Source organism: Alnus glutinosa, chromosome 14 (assembly GCF_958979055.1).
Source record: "Alnus glutinosa chromosome 14, dhAlnGlut1.1, whole genome shotgun sequence".
Lineage (NCBI taxonomy): Eukaryota > Viridiplantae > Streptophyta > Magnoliopsida > Fagales > Betulaceae > Alnus > Alnus glutinosa.
Window position 1 is genome coordinate 10,960,261 of NC_084899.1, and position 19,996 is coordinate 10,980,256.

The following is a 19,996-nucleotide window of genomic DNA, read 5'->3' on the forward strand; positions in this document are numbered from 1 at the left end:
TCTCGGCACTTCCGGTTTAACTCTCCACTGAGGTGTCTCCTTGCGAGGAGACTGACGAGTATACACTTGCCACTGTGTTGTAGGTTCTTCTACGCATGCCTCATGAGTCATTGGGGCTTTTTGTTTCAGCCTAGCCTTGCACTGGGCTTGTTGGAAGAAATTATATTTGTCTAAGGGTGGTTGGTTGACTCTGATCAAAAGTACTTTCTCCAGCATTCCTACGTATTACTTATCGTTGTTCCCCATTCCTGTGAGTGTGGCTAAGAGACTTGAGAGACTACAACGGGATTTTTTATGGAGTGGCATTGGGGATGAGGTAAAATTTCATTTAGTAAACTGGCATACAATTTGTACTCCAATTAAGGAAGGTGGTTTGGGAGTTCGAAATTTGATTCAATTTAATTGAGCTTTATTGGGGAAGTGGATGTGGAGATTTGTTCAGGAGCAGGAGGCTTTATGGAGATCGGTGATTGACGTTAAGTATGGGAGTTTGAGTGGTGGCTGGTGTTCATTAGCGGCTGGGGGGTTTTATGGTGTGAGTGTCTGGAAGTATATTCAAAAGGGGTGGGATATTTTTTATAAGTTTGTGCGATTGGAGGTGGGAGATGGATATAATGTACGATTTTGGCATGATTTGTGGTGTGAAGATATGCCGTTAAAGTTTTGTTATCCAGTTTTGTTCAGTATTGCTTGTTTTCAAGACGCTTGGGTGGTAGAGAATTTGTCTTTGGTAGGTGGAGTTCCACATTGGAATGTTGTCTTTACACGACTTGCACAAGATTGGGAGGTGGAGATGGTCCTTTCATTATATGAGCGTTTGTATTCTCATCGGATTCGGCATGGAGCAGTTGACAGGTTGGTGTGAAGTCTTTCTAAAAGGGGGCATTTTGAAGTGAAGTCTTTATATAAAGCCTTAGCTAGTCAAGAGGTTGTCTCTTTTCCTTAGAAGAGTATTTGGCGTGTTAAGGTCCCGTTGCGGGTGTCTTTTTTGTGTGGACAGCGGCCTTAGGAAAGATATTGACGCATGACAACTTGCGTAGGCGTCATATAGTGGTGGTTGAGTGGTGCTGTATGTGCTAGAAGACTGGAAAATCCATTGAAGAACACCTCTTACTTCATTGTGATGTTGCACGGGATACCTGGAGTTTTTTCTATAGGTTGTTTGGTGTGGAGTGGGTCATGCTGCGATGGGTGCTTGATTTGTTGAGTAGTTGGGGCAATTCGCTTGGTTGTGGTCAAGTTCAACAAATTTGGAAGCAGGTTCCTTTGTGTGTTATGTGGGGTATTTGGCGTGAGAGGAATGCACGGCATTTTGAAGATGTAGAAATGCCAGTCTTGGAGTTGTGTCCAAATGTGCTTAATATGTTATTTGTATGGGTCTCGGCTCATACCCCGAGTTGTGTTACGTTTGTAGAGTTTTTAATTTCCTGCTCATTTGTTTCCTTTGATTAGGGGCACTTTTGTATATTTCCTGTGTACTAGGATTGCGCCCCTTTGCGCTTTTTAATAATATGACATCATTTGAAAAAAGAAAAAGAAAAAAGAATATGTCGGTCTGACGTTGGATAATGAGCTTTAGCTTAAATGCCATCCCCTCTTAACTTAAGAATAATGTGGAGAATATGGTCTTGGGTTCAACATCCATTAGATGCATGTATGACTGACAAGTAAGAAAACATGCACACATAAAAGATGGCGAGGTTGGAAACTAAGACAAACTCTTCTCATATTGGTAACTTTCTCAAAATCATTTTTCGCTTCTCTTCTCAAATATCAGTTACCCAAATGGATTTTCATGTGGCCTGCACTACTACACACTTTTTGAAACAAATCACAAAACTCTTTTCACAAAACACTCCTAAAAAAAAATTAAATATGGTACCCTTCTTCTTCTTCTCCTTTTTTTTTTCTTTTTTTTTTTTTTTTTTTTTTTTTTTTTTTTTTTTTCAGGAGTGGAGATGGCATATGTATAATTCTTTTCAAGTGTGAAGGCTGCCTTGTTATATGTAAAAGATAAGAATTAAAATATTAAATTTTTTAAAAAAAGAGACTAGTGTGGTGGCCACTAGTAGCCGCCTGACCCATGATGGTGGCTGCCACCTCGGTGGTCGTTGATCTATTTACGTTGGCTGCCGGGACCAGGGCACTAAAATTCTTAAATCCTTCTTCTTCTTCTTCTTCTTCTTCTTTTTTTTTTTTTTTTTTTTTTTTTTTTTTTTTTTTTTAATGACAAAGAACCCCTTCAAGGTAGGGCCACTTCGTGTACCCACCCATTTCAGGTAAACCTTAAACTCATGTAAAACGCCCCCTCCACTCAGATCGGGTAATACTCCGGCTTCGCCGGCGGGCTGGCTCCATAGAACTGTTTGCACCCAAGGGGATTCGAACCTTAAGACCTCATGGGACTACCACAAAGACCAAGGCTCTTATTAGTTGAGCCAACCCCTTGGGGTTAAAAAATTCTTAAATCCTCATTAACCCTAAAAATAAAATCCTTTAACAATTCCACATCCTTCGTAATTTAAAACAAGACTCAGTAATAAAATACCTCAAAATAATTAAAATTTCCACCTAAAATCCTTACTCTTTTTAATTAAAGCCTATAAAATTAAATCCATCAAAATAATAAATACCATGATGATAATGCAATGTATCTTTTCTCAAAAATGATTATAAATCCTAGTTATCTGAAGAATAAATTAATGAAGTGTCAAAAATCCATACTTTTAAAAATAATCCTCCAAATTCATCATAATTAAATATTCTAAATCCACCCTATCCTCAAATCAAAATTCCTTGATTTTTTAGATGCACATCGGGGTTCTACAATGCACTTTATAGTAACAATCTACGCATGTAGGAACTTATAAAAGGACAATTTGTGGCTTTGAAATATTGAGGTTGCCATACTTGATATAATAAGAATTTATGTCAGTCTAAGGTTGGCTAATTAGCTTTAGCTTAAATGGCGATCCCATCTTACCTTAAGAATAATGTGGAGGATATGGTCTTGGGTTCAAGATCCATTAGACGTATGTCTGACATACCAGTACGAAAACACGCACACATAAAAGATGGTGAGGTGCAAACTAGAATAATTAAACATGCACAAAGAAGAGACTTTAGTACGAAAACACATACACACATAAAAGATGGCGAGGTGCAAACTAGGATAATTAAACATGCACAAAGAATAGACTTGTAGTTTCATTCTTTGACTTGTTACGTGGCCATTAATAGGTTGGACTATAGAGTGGGGATCAGTGCTGCCAATTACTGGTGCCTGGCTTGATTTGCAACAGGCGCGGATACTTATTACCAGGGATGAGTTGGTTCAAGATTGTTCAATTAGGGTAAATGGGAACATGGCCCTAAATAAGGCCAAGTGGTGTATAAAGATCCATGTCGCCAATCCCAATTAGATGGATTAAGACTTATCTGAGTTGACTTGAGTTGAGCTGAGTTGGCACAATTGAACTTTTGCATCCAATGGCTTGGAGCCTTTGGTGAACTATCTGAAGTTGTAAACATGGGTGCACATCTCCAGAATAGTGGTATAACCAAACCAGTCTATCTGTTTTCTACTGCATTGAACATTTCAATCTCCAACTAGTTTGTAGAAAATTTGTGGTCACCATATAATATATGGGATAGAGTCTTTTTTAGTAGTGATCTTAGTCATGGTTTTACGTCAATTGTTTTTCATTTGATAGATTTCCTCTAATTTTTTTTTCTTTTTTTCTTTTTTTTAATAAAAAAAAAATAATTTTGTCTTTAAACTTTCCTCTTCATTTGCACTTTTGTCCATTTCACACATGGGAACTATATATGTTGGGTAGATAGGTACATTATACTCTAAATGGGAAACAATTTATTAGGCTGTAAATAATTTTGCTGGAAGTATGGGCAATTAAAAGTACACTTAATTGTGACTTATCTGTGCAAAACCCCCTCTCATTTTAGGATTTGCACCAAATGAAAGCTTTGGTTTCCAAAGCAGACGTTTACATTGAATTCAATATGAACGATCCACTCCCTGGGAACTTAAAGCTTCCTTTTATTTTACTATTTTTCTTATTTCCCAAAACTAATTTGCAGAATCCATCAGTCATGCTTGTTGAAGCTAATTATATTTTTCACATTGATACTAATTATCCATTAGTTGTTGAAAGAAACAGCACATTTGCCACAAGTCATATATTTTGCTTTCTTGAATCTTTTTGCAGTTACTATGATCCATACAGAGGTGTTATAGTATATTTTCGAGTCATTGATGGGACTGTAAAGAAAGGTGACCGAATTTATTTTATGGCCAGTAAGAAGGTAAAGTACTTGTTCTGGTTCTTCCTTCCATCAGATTTTACTTTAACGGAATTACCTGCTGATTTGAGATCTGTATGCATTGTTTTGTATACTACTGCTTGCTTATTTAATATACTATACTGAAACTTTATCAGAGCAGTGTGAATTGATTGTGGGTCATTTTTTTTTCCCTTCTGCCTCTTCAAGTATAATTCTGCCATCCTTTGTGCTAATTTTTACACCATTTATTCACTAAACTACAGGATTATTTTGCTGATGAAATTGGAGTTTTATCTCCCAATCAGATGCAAGTTGGAAAACTGTTTGCCGGGGAGGTAAAGTCATACATCTCAATAATTTGATTCTTAGTATGATATGTATCTCATGGCTTGAAGCTTTTTGTGCTTCTCGTTCCATCTCCCACCTCTCTCTCTCTCTCTCTCTCTCTCTCTCTCTCTCTCTCTCTCTCTCTCTCTCTCTGCTTTCAAAGGAAAACTAGGTCAGTAGTGGAATTTTTTTTTGTTCAAAATAATCATCCTCTCCAGATTTCCTTTTTAATATTTATAGATTCCATAAACATGATTCTTGATTAATTCACTTGCACCTCCAGTTTATGAGTCAGAACTCATGCAATAAAGAAAATTGAGGTTAAAACAATTTGGTAAAGAAGGTACAAAGAGTTCCAATTACAAAAAGTTATTTAGGATATTGTGTAGATGTGGTTAGTGCACACCCTAATTGTCACAAAGATGCACTTCCCTTACCCCTTTTTCCCCTTCTCCTTCCCTCTTTGTCCCCCACTACCTAGCATAGTGCCAGGGATAAGTGAATTGGTTCCCGTGGATGTGATGGGGAATGTGTTTTGTCTCATGATGGTTTTAGGTTTAAGCTTGGGCCCCCTTTAGATGTTCCTATTTGTGTTTGCCGTCGAGCAACATTTAAGACCATTGTAGAATCTGTTATCTCTTCTCTCTTATCCCTGTTAATGTCCATTTATGGCTTGATTGAATATTTAAAAGTAGGGTATATTGTACTTTTCAACCCTGAAGTGTGAGCAATAAATCCCCTAATCTATGTGATAACTTGTAATGTACCCCATTGTTAAAGTTTCCTTTATTTCATCATATTTAAACTTAATTTCCATATGAGTATCACATAATGATAGAAAAAAATTAAGTAAAAAACAAGCATTTAGTCATGTAATAATATGATAAGCACGTGAATTTAAGTTTAACTAATTGACTCCATAGCTTAGATTGCTCGTAATTAAAGTTTAGGGACACATAGCAACCAACCTCATAGTTTAGGGACCAGGGTGGAGAAATGCAATTTACTATTAAGAGTAATAGAATAATAGAAAAACTAATGACGAGATTTATCTAATATTCCGTCATTGACGCTTCAACCTTCTTGCCTGGAGTATTTTCAAAGCAATTGGTCTTGGTTTTCATATGAAAATATTGTTTGCTGATGCTGCAGAAATTTCTTGATATATCTGTTTAACTATGTCTTAGCCTACTGTTTCAGGTAGGCTATCTTTCAGCTTCTATAAGATCAGTAGCTGATGCTAGGGTGGGTGACACGATTACACACTACAGTAGAAAGGCAGAAAAATCACTCCCTGGATACGAGGAAGCCACTCCTATGGTGTTCTGCGGCATGTTTCCTGTTGATGCAGACCAGTATTGATCAATAGCTTGTTCTCATTGGTTTTCTGAATTCTAGGATGGAACTTTGTGCTCCGGTGTCTCTAGTGTCATCCAATTTAATCCTTTCTGTTGCCAGGTTCCCTGAGTTACGTGATGCACTTGAGAAACTGCAACTTAATGATGCTGCATTGAAGGTGCAGTACATGGCTAATATGCTATAAGAATGGAGCACTTCTATTTTAAGTTTTTGGCCACCAAGTGTATGTTATATGATTATGTAAAAATATATCATGAAGTTTAGTAGCCAAGCTGTGATGCAAAAAGACTCGAATTTCCAATACTTACCCCTAATTTATGCATGGTAAACAATGATTACCCGCTAAAAAACTAAGGTAAAAAATGATAAGCAGATCTGAAAGAAATTATTATCGACTTTATGATTAAAAAAAAAATCTGCTTTTTCATTATGGTATTAGGCACTCATCTTTGACATGAGTCTCATAAGATGAAGTAGTTGTCTAAGATGCTTCAATGGTATCTCTCTATGTTTAAAAAAAATGTTGAAACTTACATACTATGAATTTGGATCTGAAATTCTTGAAACCTGAGGAAAGTTAAAAGAAGACATCTACACTACTTGCTTGGACACTGACTAATCACAGTGAAGTACCCATGCCGGATGTACCTCTAGAAGTTTTAGTATTGCATTTCTTTATTTCAATCACTTGTTAATTTTCAATATAAATTTCAATAAAAGCTTTGTTTTATAAATTGGATTTTTATAAAAGGATTGAAATGTGCCCACAAAAAAAAAAAGGATTGATATGTAGAGAACCCGAGATTTGAGCGGTATGTTGACAATATGTACCTATGAGTAAAGTGACTCATGCTTTTTTGGACAATGTGCTCCTTCAAAACATTGGGTTTAATTGAAAAGATTAAAAATTAATCTGCATTTTGCACTTTTTTTTTTTTTTCTTCGTACCTTTTTTTTGTTTCTCGCCCTCTAAAAAACATCATTTTAACTTTTTCTTAAATAATTTAATTATGAATGGTGGTCTCATTCTTTATGATTACATTTTAGGTGCTTTTATTGTTTGAGATACAACTATGACAGTCCCCAGGCTTACCCTTTACATAATTATCAAACTATTCATCTTTATTCTTTATTTATTAAGTAGCTCATGATTCTGGAACACATTGACTTCCGCATATTATGTTGTAATTCCTTGAACATTTGACATTGATAGACTGAGTTGATATTGATAAACTAAATTAAAAAACTGTTTTTTCAATGCTGCTTTTGCAGTTTGAGCCGGAGACCTCAAGTGCCATGGGTTTTGGCTTTAGATGTGGGTTCTTGGGTCTTCTCCACATGGAAATAGTTCAGGTTTGCTTTCTTTTCAATTGTCTGTTTTTTTTTTGTCCTTTGGGGGCTATGGAGTGTCTGCTGTTTTTCTCAGTACTTTAAATGTGTCTGAACTTTTGGAGTCTTTTATTTATCCGTACCTACTTTCTGTGTTTACAGGAGAGGCTTGAGAGGGAATACAATTTGAACCTGATAACTACAGCTCCAAGTGTTGTATATAGAGTGAATTGTGTAAATGGTGATACTGTAATTTCTTCTTGATCCTAAACTCAATGCATTTGTTTTGATTTATACATTTCAAGAATTTGAGATGGATGTCATTATTTTATCTCTTACTAAACTGCCATCTATGCATATGGTTCAAACTTTGAGGGACAAGGGAAACTAAGTGGAAACATATATCTCATTTTTCATTGGCAAAAAAAATATCTGCATCAACGATTGTAAGACATACATTTATAGGGTTTTAGTATTGGTGTCTTGTTATCACAACTTAACCCACTCTAACCTTAACAATATATTTATGTGGCCGGGGAACACTCAGGCGCAACAAAATGGGTACAGTTTCAGGTCTGCGTTTAGGATATCAGTATGAGTATCATGTGTTCTCATTCCTTCGTATTTTCTGTAGTGTTATTTGTATGTGCATGTTTGCGCATTTTATTTACATGTTCGATTTTGTTGTGGTTGCATTTCCATTGGCCCCAACTTTTTCCAACTAAGATTCTTGTCCTTTATATTTAATTTATCCCACAATGTTTGTCCATATCAGAAAATCAATCATCATTTTCCCAGACTAATCCTTCAGCCAACAAGTTTTCCCTTATTATTATTGGAAAAATAAGGCTGGACATAAGTGTGGAAATTTTGGGATATACTTATAGTGTAATCTTCAATTTATGCATCTATATGATGGACTTGTTACACAGTTTCGAATGTTTTATGTTGTGTCTGTCTTAGTGATTTTAATGGCATTGCTTCGTGGAAAAGCTTACATTCCTTTAATTCTTTTCTTTGATCTGATCTCCATATTATCTCATGGCAAATTGATTGATTATATATTCCCTATATGCAAATAAACCTCCTTTGTTTAAAGTGGATGTCATGTTCATCTCATTACTAATGTTTCAATCTCGATATTCTTAAAGGTTGAGTGCTCAAATCCATGTTTACTTCCTGAACCTGGAAAAAGGAGGTCTATTGAGGAGCCGTTTGTTAAGGTTATTATTTCTTGTACCTTGAGATATATATTGCTTAACTTAAATGTTAAATTAATCAAGATAAAACTTTATTTTTTGGCTTGCCAAATTATATGTTATTTCATTTTGAAATAATACTTGCAGATTGAGATGCTTACGCCAAAAGATTATATTGGTCCGCTTATGGAGCTCGCTCAAGACAGAAGGGGAGAGTTTAAAGAAATGAAATATATTACAGAGAATAGAGCATCCATCACCTATTCATTACCTCTGGCAGAGGTAACCTTTTGCTTTATTGTAGTCAACTTGCCTTGATCAGCTCCCATGTTTAACACTGTTTTAGTTAATGTTGGTTTTTCTTATGCTGCCCTGTTACATTTTGGTTTTATTTTTTATTTTTATTTTTTCAAACCTTAATCGTCTTCATATCTTTATATGACAGATGGTTGGTGATTTCTTTGACCAGCTGAAGTCCAGAAGTAAGGGTTATGCTAGCATGGAATATACCTTTCTCGGGTAAATGCATGTAAAATTTTTCATCCATGAATTTATATAGGATGGAATGTATAGCTTCTTGATGATCTTCTATAAATTTACATGGGTCATAGTGCACTCTTTGCACAACAAACCCACTTTAAAGTTGACTTATTTGCTCAACCAATCGTCAAGAACGTACGCAACATTTTGGTTGCTGAGTTATACAGCTGACATTGGTCATAGAACAGGTTGAAGGAGGAGCTAAACTTTTCTATATTAAAGGAGTTTCATTGACAGGCTTCAGAGAGGAACTTCTAAATTATTCACCAGTGATGGAAAGCCATTTTAATTTAATTTAATTTTTTAATTTTTAATTTTTTCCCTCTGTTGCTTTCTATATACTAGTAAAGGTTTACATTTGATGCATGATACATTATCATGTAACGGATATGGCATTCATTCAGCACTAGTGATCATCTGGTGCAAATTTTGAGGTTATTTCCTGTGCAGTTGTTCAACAGTTCTTCCTTTATTAGACAAAAGAAGGCTGTTCTATTGATTAGACTGGAATACTTATACCGTGTTTGCTAGGATGCTTTTTGTTCTGTGAAATGAATTATTTTTTTTCTTTCTAAAATTAAGCATCTCAAATCTCCCTTTCTGGCTTAGTGGATGATCAGTTTGTGTTTTACTATTTTGCGAGACAGATGATATTTATGTAATAACTTTCCATTTATTCCCACTTTTTGATTCCCAGGTACAAGGAAAGTGAATTATTAAAACTTGACATTCAGATTAATGGTGATCATGTGGAACCTTTGGCAACTATTGTGCACAAGGATAAGGTAATGAACTTCTGTTCAATTCATGCTCATCATAGTAGTTACTTTAAATTTTTAGACAAAGTGTGAGTATGTGTGGGCGTGTGTGCATGTGTGTGTTGTGATGTTAGCATATCACTTATTTATATATGATATGTCTTGTCAGGCCGTGTAAACTCTTAGCTGGAGACTTTATATGTATCAATATTTAACATTTGACTTTTGTCTTGCTTATTCCGAAGAAAGCCGGAGCGGTAATTGAGCCTAACACTTTTAATATGTTAGGGTCTCTCTCTGTGTCCTAGTGACGGCGCGTGAGAGCGCGTCCAGCTAGGGGTTCGATTTCTATTCCGTCCTCTCACTTTCTCTATCTCTCTTAGCCTCCTGCTTGGTCCTCTAGCTTTGTGATTCGGTCATCTGTTTTGTTGGGTGGTTCTTTGTTTGGCGATGTAGCTTTTTTGGGTTGGTCGCCATAGTCCCGGGTGTGTCGTAGATGGATAAGAACTTCTTAGTGGAGTCGAAGTCCTTTACCTTTTCGGTTTTGGGTGGGGCGTCGACGGTGAGGGTGGAGGAGAAGAGGAAAAATTTCTTGGGTGTGGTCATTTTGAATGCTCAGAGCTCCGAGTGGCTTGCGTCGTCGTTGGAAGTGGCGTTGGGTCTCCCGGCAGAGCAAGATTTTGTTAAGTCGTTCAGAGAAGGTTCGAAGGTCCTAATTGCTTGGAGAGGTGGGAATAAAGCTGGGCGCTTTTTAGAGGCGACAACGTTTGGGTTGGGCGGTTGGAAAGGGTCCATTGTTATCCCCGAGGGCCGTGGAGGGTGGAGATGGCTTAAATTCTCCGACGAGATGAGAAACGTTGTAGACTTTTTCTCAGCCTCGGTTGGTGGCGGGCCCGGCTCCTCTTCTACATCGGAGAAGAAGGCTGTGAAGGATGTTCGGCCAACTCTGGGATTGGCTCCAAAGTGGACGGGGCCTTCTTTTGCGGAGGTTTTGAGGTCAGATTCGACCACTGCTGCGAAGACGATACCCATAGTGGGTGATGGTCGTTCCTGGTTAAGGGCTTCGTTGGCGACACATTGCGAGCTTGATCTTTTTCCGGCGGTGTGGCATGCAGAGGCTAGTACGAGATCGGTGTGGATTGCTTTTCCTTGGAGTCTCACCCGCTGGATCTGTTGGACAAAGACCAGTTTGTACGTCCACAGGGTAAGCACTCTCGTTTGAATTTTGAAAATTCGAGATTGCGGACGTGGCGTAAGTTGGGTCCCAGTTTTTATTTGGCATTGGGCCGGGCTGTGTGGAGAGTTCTAATCCGGTTTGCCGGGTCGGGGCTGTTTCGAAAATTAGGTTTTCGCGTGGCCCGACTCAAGCGGAAACCTAAAGTTTCCTGCCTGCCGCCTTCGTCGCCGGTGACGACAACAGAGGTGTCCTCTGGGTTGGTTCTGAATCGACTTCCTCATGGGGGTTTGGAGGTTACAGCGTTGGGAGCCAAAGAGGGCGCGAGTCCAGCTTCATCGGCTTTTGTTGGGGACTCCTCTAGGTTGGAGCACTCGTCGGCGGCAGGTACAGGGACAGTTACAGGGACGGAGTCTTCTTCCGGGGGTGAGTCGAGCAATTCCCAGGTGTTTCCGGCGGTTTCTAGTCGGACTCCAGCCTCTAATCTGTTCGGTTTCCCCCCTCCTCCGGCATCGGATCTGACTTTTCTGGTGGATCCTGCTCCTTTTTCTTTTAAGTTCACTCCATTGGGGAAGCTTCAGACTCCTAAACCCCTTTCTGCCGCTCTGTCTCTCGCTGGAGCAGCTATTTTAGGAGAGAAGCTGCGTTCTCCCCTCCCTGTGGTGGTTTCTAAGCCTTTTCAGTGTTACTACAGGAGGGCGAAAAATCTGAGGGAAGGGCATTCTGTGAAGTGGAATGATGGGCTACTTTCTAACTCACTGGAAGCCGTGAAGATGTCTATTGGCGACGTTGTTAAGAGGGTTTCAGGTGCAGAGCTGTCAGCTGAGAAGGTGGCAAAGCCTCCTGCAATGAAGAAGTCAATGACGTCAGTGAATCAAGGCCTTTTTAGGAAGGGGTTTCCCAACCTTCCCCCAATATCAGTCCTTCTCGTGGCGCTTCAGGAGGTCAACAATGGAGGGGTGGTAGGCCCCTCTTCCCCTTCGAGTGGTTGCTTTAATGGTTTCTCCCAATCTTGGAATTGGTCAGTTGGTTTTGATTATAACGGGGAGATTGTGGTGTGGGAGGAGGATGAAGATGATTATTGGGATGGTTTGCCATTAGATTGGGCGATGGATGGAGATTTTGGGGAGGAGGCATTGGCTATTCGGGATGCCATGGAAGAGGAGTTCCAATTTTTTGCGCGCCAGAAGTCTAAAGGGAAAAGGGAGCTTCTAAATTTGCATAGTTCCATTAACTATGGTGATGCGAACTATCCCTCTACGCGTAGGAAAGGCAAGGCACACATGTTGTAGGTTTGTTGTGCCTTGAAGGGTAGTGGGTAGTTCTGTTCTTAGTTGGGATCTTTTGTAGCTTGTTTTGGTTCTTTTGTGTTCTAGGGCCTTGGTGTTGCGTGTTTTTTTTTTGGGTTAGCTTTGGTTGTTCCTGTGTATACTTCTTGTGTACTTAGGGGCGCCTTACGCTTTCTTTAATAAAGTTCTTCTTACTTATCAAAAAAAAAAATATTTAACATTGACAAAGGTGTTATTGTTATGCAATCAACCCAAGTTGCCTTTTTTCAGGCATATGCTGTGGGTAGAGCTTTGACACAAAAGCTGAAGGAGCTTATACCAAGACAGATGTTTAAAATTCCCATTCAAGTAAGATCCATATGCTCTTTTTGTAGTTTATAAGTAATGCAAAAGCTGCAGTATGATACTATTTACCGTTTTGTTCTTGACAAAACTGCTTAAATGTGCTCCACAAAGTGCAACATGTTTGTTTCAGAAATAATGCATGTTTGTAGTGTTTCTCAAATCGAATCATCATGTTACTTACATTCTCATATATACATACGATTGAATATACAGACAGAGACACGTTTACAAGTATTCGTGGGTGCATGTGTTTATTTTAGCATTTTGTGCATTTTCAGTTCAAAAGTGAAAGCCAATTTCTTTTAACAACTTAAACTCTTTGAGTAATAATGTTGTAGGTCAAGAGGGCTATCAAGAACTCCTCTAGTTGGAATTGGAGACTGATATTGAAAGTTTAACATTTGGTAACTTGACCTTTTTCCTTTTAAGATGCTAGGAGAAACTTTCTAATGCACAACCAATGAGGAGCTAATAGGGTTGTATGTCTAAAATTAGGGTTTGGACATAGGAAATTAAACTAGCGTTTTTGAATTTAGGAGTAGGAAGTCAAGAGTGTTTGCAGGTGCATTTTACTGTTGTTGATATTATCTTGTTTTATAAGTAATCGAGATATTAAAAGCGTAAGGTGTCCCCAAGTATATAGGGAGTATACAAAAGAAGCCACCTAACTAGTAGGAGCAAAAAGAATAAGAATTTTTTTTTTTGTTAAGTACAAAAGAATAAGAAAATCATGAAAACTAATTACCAAAGGAGAAAAAAATAAGTAGTTATCCAAAGATATATAGTGTTGAAAAAAAGACTCAATCTCCTCCAAAGTCTTCTTACGGTCCTCAAAACTTGTCATTTATTTCCCTCCAAATACACCACAAAAGGCATGAAGGTATCATCTTCCACACAACAGCACTTTGAGTGTTTCCAGTAGTCCACCAACAAGCATACAAATCGACTATTCGTCTAGGCATAACCCAAAACAGCCCGAACCGATTGAAGAAAACATTCCATATAACACAAGCAACCTCACAATGAAGAAGAAAATGATCCACGTACTCCCTATCCCTTACATATACAACACCAATCTACCACAATGACGCACCGCTTCTGGAGATTGTCCATGGTAAGGATCTTTCCTAGGAACTCCAACCAAGCAAAAAAAGTCGTACTCAATGGAGCCTCAATCCGCCAAACACTCTTTCATGGAAAGCAGAAACTTTGTTGTTGTTGATATTATTGTTGTCTTCTGAGATATCTTTTTGTCTTCACTTTTTCATGATATTCTTCTTCTTGACATCTAGACTGAGTAAATGATTTGCAGAAGCTTGCTTGTTGAGTAACTTAAAACATCTTATTTGGTCACTTTTTTTTCCCAAATCACAGATACATTGATACATTTATATTTAACCATTACATTAAAATTAAGGCTCATATGGGATTTATGATTTGAAAATCATGAGCTGTCGTGCTGTACTAGCACTACTTGAGAGAATGCCAAGTATTCACTTTTCTACCTTTTTGCACCCCTAAGATTAGTATTCACTTTCATACATGTAGAACAATCTTATTGTGGTTCTAATTTTGAACAAGTTCTTGGAGAAGATTATTTAATCTGTTTGTCTAGTGAAGTTGCATCAAAACTATAATCACTTACCCATGTCTAGTATAAACCAAGGAAGTAACAAAACTTGTCATCGGAGCCAGTATGGTGAACATTGTGTACCATTGATTTGCACTGTCTACTTTCAAATATGTTTGATTTCACTATGTACCTTGGTCTTTTTAGTGTGTCCTCACACCACTAGAATATTTTCTTTCTGGTATTCAATTTTTTCTCCCTTGTTGATATCCTATTCTAGAATCATCTATAGATAGAGCACATAATTCTGTGGCCTTGCTTAACTCTGATTCTTCTGGTTATGCTAACTCGGTTGCAACATTTGTGTATTATATCCATGACAGGCATGCATAGGTGCAAAAGTGATTGCTAGTGAATCTTTATCAGCTATTAGGAAGGATGTTTTATCTAAATGCTATGGTAAGATTAGAATCTTCTTGAGAATGTGCAGTTATTTCTGAAGCCTGCACAGGAAGGAGCTTCTGTGCATATACGTGCTCAAAGTAAATAGATTTTTTGTCACAAGATATATAGCTGTCCGAATTGTAATTCTGGAGAAGCGCAGTTCCTTTTTTTCTTTCCATCATCTATTAGTTTCATATATTATCTGTCATTGAAGGGTTCCTTGTCCTCATACAACCTTTTTCAAATAAATAGATTTTCAAATTTTCTGGGTTAACTCTTTCCTTCCTTTTGTCCCTGATGTGAGTGATGTTTATTCCTGCATTTACATTAATATTTTTCTTTCTTTTAAATTCTTGTAGGTGGGGATATTACGAGGAAAAAGAAACTGCTTAAAAAACAGGTGCTGCACTTGCCAAAAGTATTGGATTTGTTAGCAAATTATATTTCTGTGTTTTGATGATGCAAGGCTTTAAGAACATCATGAAGCATATTATCTTATTATAGATGTAACTGTGAAAGTCCATGGGCCTTACTCACTCTCAAAAGACGCTTCGAGAGAGGAAGGGTGTCCATGGCCTATAAAGTACCCAGGTTTTGTATCTCTTAGCGATGTGGGACACTTTAACACGTCCCCTCACGTGTGGCAACTTTAGCCAAAACATTTTTTTTTGGGGGGGGGGAAGGCCTATTATCGTCCAAAGAACCGGCTCTGATACCATGTAAAAGTTCATGAGCCTCACTCACTCTCAAAAGATGCCTTGAGAGAGGAGGGGTGTCCATGGCTTATAAAGTGCCCAAGTCATGTATTTCTTAGCGATATGGGACACTTTAACAGTAACAAGTTGTCCTTTGATAAGTAACAGTTGTGAACCTAAGAAAGGGGGGGGGGGGGGGGGGGGGGGGGAGGGGGGTGGGTTGGATGGGGTTGCTTCAATAACTATAACTATACTTTGGTTGAGGATGTCAATTACTTGAAGCAGGAAACCTTTTTTTAAAAGATGAAATATGGGCATTCAAAGAGCAAGGTATAGCCTGTGGATGGATTTTTAATCATGTTAGTCCATTGACCTGAAAGTACTGAAAATACAAGAGCTGACTGCCATACAGTTGCATGGTTATATAATTGGAATATCTTCAGCATGTTGCATTACCTATCATTCCCACTCTTGGTGTCATGTTGCATTACGTAGTATTACCCTTGCAATTTTGCTTTGATCTTCTTAGCAATCAGTGACAAATGTTCGGTTCTTGTCAGAGTTGCCTTAGAAAGTAGCTTGATGCTAAAAAAGTGCATGCTTGTTTTAATGTTGTTCTTTTCACATTTTCCATGATTACCCCTTTGGTGGGAAACCTTAGTTGTCTGTGAGTGCTGTGTCAAATAGCTGAGAAGGGGCTTTTGAAGAGTTCAGAGCTGGTGTCTGAGATCTTGAATGTCAATCCAGACAACTAAATTTTGTTTACTATTCTCAACTCCCACTTGATTGTTAGCGATCCTGACTTTCAAACTTTGGGATTTTTCTTTTGCCCGTGCGGGGGGGGTGGGGGGGGGGGGGGGGGGGGGGGGGTGTCTATCGATGGTTTATTTGATCCCATGCTTTGTGCATTGGCGTATATTTGCTAAGCAACAATGAGAGAATGTTGGAGTAAAAGGAAAAGTTTGGATTAAACAACAAGATAAAGGTACAAAAGATCACATGATGTCAAATAGTAGGATGGTCTTCAAAACTAGAAATCATTGTGGGCTTGAGATATTCCATGGATCAGTCACTGTGGTGATGACCTGCATGTCTTTCATTGCCAGATTTATCCTGTTATTTCTAGCCAAGAAGCATTTACGAGCCTATGTGGTCTATGTTAAATCACCAGTTATCCCAAAATTATAAGAATAGATGAATTTAATTATTTAATTTATATTCTAACAATCCCCTTCATGTGTGGGCTCAAATACCCTCTTAATAAATAAGGTCCAGCACGTGGACTACTTAATTGAAACGGGAGGTGAAAGACGAAAACAATGTTCGAACTCAGGACTTTTGCTTTAATACCATGTTAAATCACTAATTGTCCTACAAGCTTAATAGCTGGTGATTTAACAGTTTGTGGATAATTGATTATCGTTCTACTATAATGATTGGGATGTTACGTTGAAAATGCTCATTTGGTGTACTTTTACAGTCTTGGATTTTGAATTGATATATAACTGAGATTCAATAACTCTGGCCGCCTTGTGATTATTTCCTTCGGGCCATGTTCGTCTTGATTTTGTTTTTGCATTTATTTGTAAGGTTTGTCGATGACTGGATACGTTTACTGAGACTGGCTGGTTCGACTTCAGTCTATAATTGTATGACTGAAAGGGACTGACATCTTGAAAAATTGTGTTTGAAAGAACAACATATATGTGCTTTAAGCATCACTCTTACTAGATTGTTTGACAACAGCGGAAGGGGAGTGTCCTTTATCTAATTGATAAGAGGAATCAATTTCTTTCCAATTTGCATTGTAAATGGTAATGGGAGTTATAGTAAGTTTCAAAATCCAGTTTTTTCATATTGTATTCAACAGTAACAAAGGAAAAGGTATTTTCAGTTCTAATGTACTTATAAGCTTCATATTATGCAATGGGTTATTCCTGTGATATAAAATCTCTGATTTGCAGTTAGTATTGTGCATAAGTTTTCTTGTCTATTTCTTACCAGGCTGAAGGGAAGAAAAGAATGAAGGCAATTGGTAAAGTTGATGTACCTCAAGAAGCCTTCATGGCTGTGTTGAAACTTGAAAAGGAGGTATTATGATCTCATATTTCTTTGTAGTTTGCAACATCATTGCAAAGCTCTAGTAATTGTGGGAAATATGAGGATGCTTTTGGTTTTTGTTTCATAGATAGGGGAGTGCCGACACCTGTTGGGAGCCTCTCATTTCCTCCAATTTGTAAACATATTTATGCCACATCGGTTAATAGCCAATCTAAGAGTTCATAGAGAAAAAGGGAAAATTAAATTTAGTCCCTAGCTTTGCGCATAATTCAATTAGGTCCCAAGGTTTTTAATTTTGACAAGTCCTTGCGTTTTACTTAAGTTTCAAATTAAGGTCTCTCTATCAGCCTATTGTCTAATTAATTAATAGCGTGCCACGTCAGACTGCTGAGTTGATGACACATAGCTTGCGCTAAAATGCAACAATTCTATGTTCCATGTGGCATATCTATTCTAACTACAAATTTATCCTCCTAAATAAATAAATAAATAAAAGACGGGTGGGATTGTGAGGGAATAAGCCTATCTTCAACCTCAATCAATATACTCTCCATCATCACTCACATGATGATCATGTCCGTTTCCGAAAACCCAGGTGAATGTTACTAGCTTACGGAAGACGCCGTGATTTCAACCAACAGAATTCACCTCCAAACAACAGCTCACAATTTGCGATTGCGATTCCCATAATGATGTCAGTTTTGGTTAAGAATGTTCATTTGGATTGATTTTGTAGAAACAACGTTGGACTTTCTTATCTATAAAATAATAATAATAATAATAATAATTAAAAAAAGAAAAGAAAAGAAAAGAAAAAGCATTGGACTCTAAGAGGTGGGTGTCAATTTTGCTTCTTTTTCAGTTTTCCTTTGTTTAACCATATGATTAGCTGTTTTAACGTGTGTTTTAATTTAATGTAAACTAAAAAAAATTATATGGATGCACAAGAAAATTTCTATAATTTATTTTGCAATGACTTTGTACATGTCCTTGGGAGGGGCGGGACTCCCCCCTCTCTGACCCCCAAAAATTTCCCTTAATCCCGGTAGAGCTACCCCAGATGTCGTGGTTGTCTATCCTTAAGCCACTCATCAAGGGCAATCAACATTTCCAACAAAGCTTTTCCAGTCTTTCAGAGATTTGGGTTAGACGATGCATTTTTAAATTTATATGGTATATGACAAAACACATCATTTAAACTTGTGTGAGTTGCATATTGCGATTTGCGATTTCTGAGTTGACCAAATTCCAAAACATTGAGATAACCAAAACCAGGCATTTAATAATATGTTGATTAACACCAACTTAAAAACCTAAGTATATATATTTTTGTTTGATTTGCTTATGAAAGTTTGAAACAAGTTCAACAATATACGTACCACAACGATTTGCAAAAGTTGTTCGAGTCAGTCAAATTTCTCTTCTTCAAGCCGTTCAACAATTCAAATCAAGTGCTTAGTTATTTTTTCTAAGAGGTGTACAGTGAAAAGACTGCTTAGAACGAAGCAAAAAGTAGGCCTTTTTTTTTTTTTTTTTTTGACAATTTCTCTTTCTTCAAAAGTTGAAGGTATGTAATCATTATATCATTCTAATTTATTATTAAATAATAAGGTTAAATACATATTTGGTACATATGGTTTAAAAACTTTATTTTTTGGTATTTCAGTTTTAATTCGCATCACATATAATTTTTGGGTTTTGAGAAAAGACGGATTTGGTACCTCCGTCTATTTTTCCATCCAATATTTAATGGTCTGCCACGTGCCAAGTTCTAAGGATTGACACGTGGCATATAAAAAAAAATTAAAAAATGGAAAATAAAAATCTTTAAAAATTAATTAAAAAATTAAAATTAATAAACTTAATAAAAATTAAAATATTAAAAAAAATAATTAAGAAAAATGGGTGGCTCAGCCACTCCCTTGGCCGGCTTGAGGGTGGCCGAAACCACCCCCTATGGGAGTGGCTCGGCCACCCCAAAGGCCAAAGGGAAAAAAGAATAATAATAATAAAAATTTGTAAAGGTTTTGGCCATGAAAGGTGGCCGAACCACCCCCTTGGCTCATGGGGGCGGTTCAAGCCAAAAAAGAAAAAGAAAAATATATATATATATATATATATATATATATATATATATATGAGGATTTTGGCCATTGGGGGTGGTTCGGCCATAGGGGTGGCCGAACCCCTCACAATTTTTTCTTTTTCTTTTTCCACATTGATGTCACAGCAAAAAGACATAATCCAAATGCATATCCAATACGTTCAAAAGACATCATATACAATTCTTGTGCACAATATGTGTGCGTGTGCATGTCACTCTGTCGGGCATTAGAAGTTAAAATCTTATACCCCCTAATGACAATAAAAATAACTAAATATCTTTGTGGTGACAAATAACAACATATAACATTCACTAATATTGTACATTTATTTAGTTACTTTTATTTGAAATAATGATGCAGTAATCGATGCTTAAAGGCTTCCCCCAATTGGAGATTCGTGGAGACACGATTTGTGCTGGGTGTTGAAAAATAGATGACTTCTATTTTAACTGTGTGTGTGCGCACAATGTGTTAACAAAATAATATAACAACAGAATTT

At 37.3% G+C, this 19,996-nt stretch overlaps 1 protein-coding gene across 1 annotated transcript in view; it reads left to right on the forward strand.

Moving 5' to 3' along the window:
• LOC133856619 (translation factor GUF1 homolog, chloroplastic) overlaps nt 1-17,647 on the forward strand; it is a 50,556-nt gene extending 32,909 nt beyond the window's left edge. The window contains exons 9-22 of the mRNA XM_062291675.1: nt 4,227-4,323; nt 4,566-4,637; nt 5,830-5,984; nt 6,088-6,145; nt 7,261-7,341; nt 7,480-7,566; nt 8,469-8,540; nt 8,664-8,798; nt 8,962-9,035; nt 9,754-9,841; nt 12,548-12,625; nt 14,576-14,651; nt 14,996-15,036; nt 17,336-17,647. Coding sequence (XP_062147659.1) covers nt 4,227-4,323; nt 4,566-4,637; nt 5,830-5,984; nt 6,088-6,145; nt 7,261-7,341; nt 7,480-7,566; nt 8,469-8,540; nt 8,664-8,798; nt 8,962-9,035; nt 9,754-9,841; nt 12,548-12,625; nt 14,576-14,651; nt 14,996-15,036; nt 17,336-17,431 — 1,210 coding nt within the window. The 3' untranslated portion in view covers nt 17,432-17,647. The remainder of the gene's footprint in view (nt 1-4,226; nt 4,324-4,565; nt 4,638-5,829; nt 5,985-6,087; nt 6,146-7,260; nt 7,342-7,479; nt 7,567-8,468; nt 8,541-8,663; nt 8,799-8,961; nt 9,036-9,753; nt 9,842-12,547; nt 12,626-14,575; nt 14,652-14,995; nt 15,037-17,335) is intronic.
• Nucleotides 17,648-19,996: the final 2,349 nt, after the last annotated feature.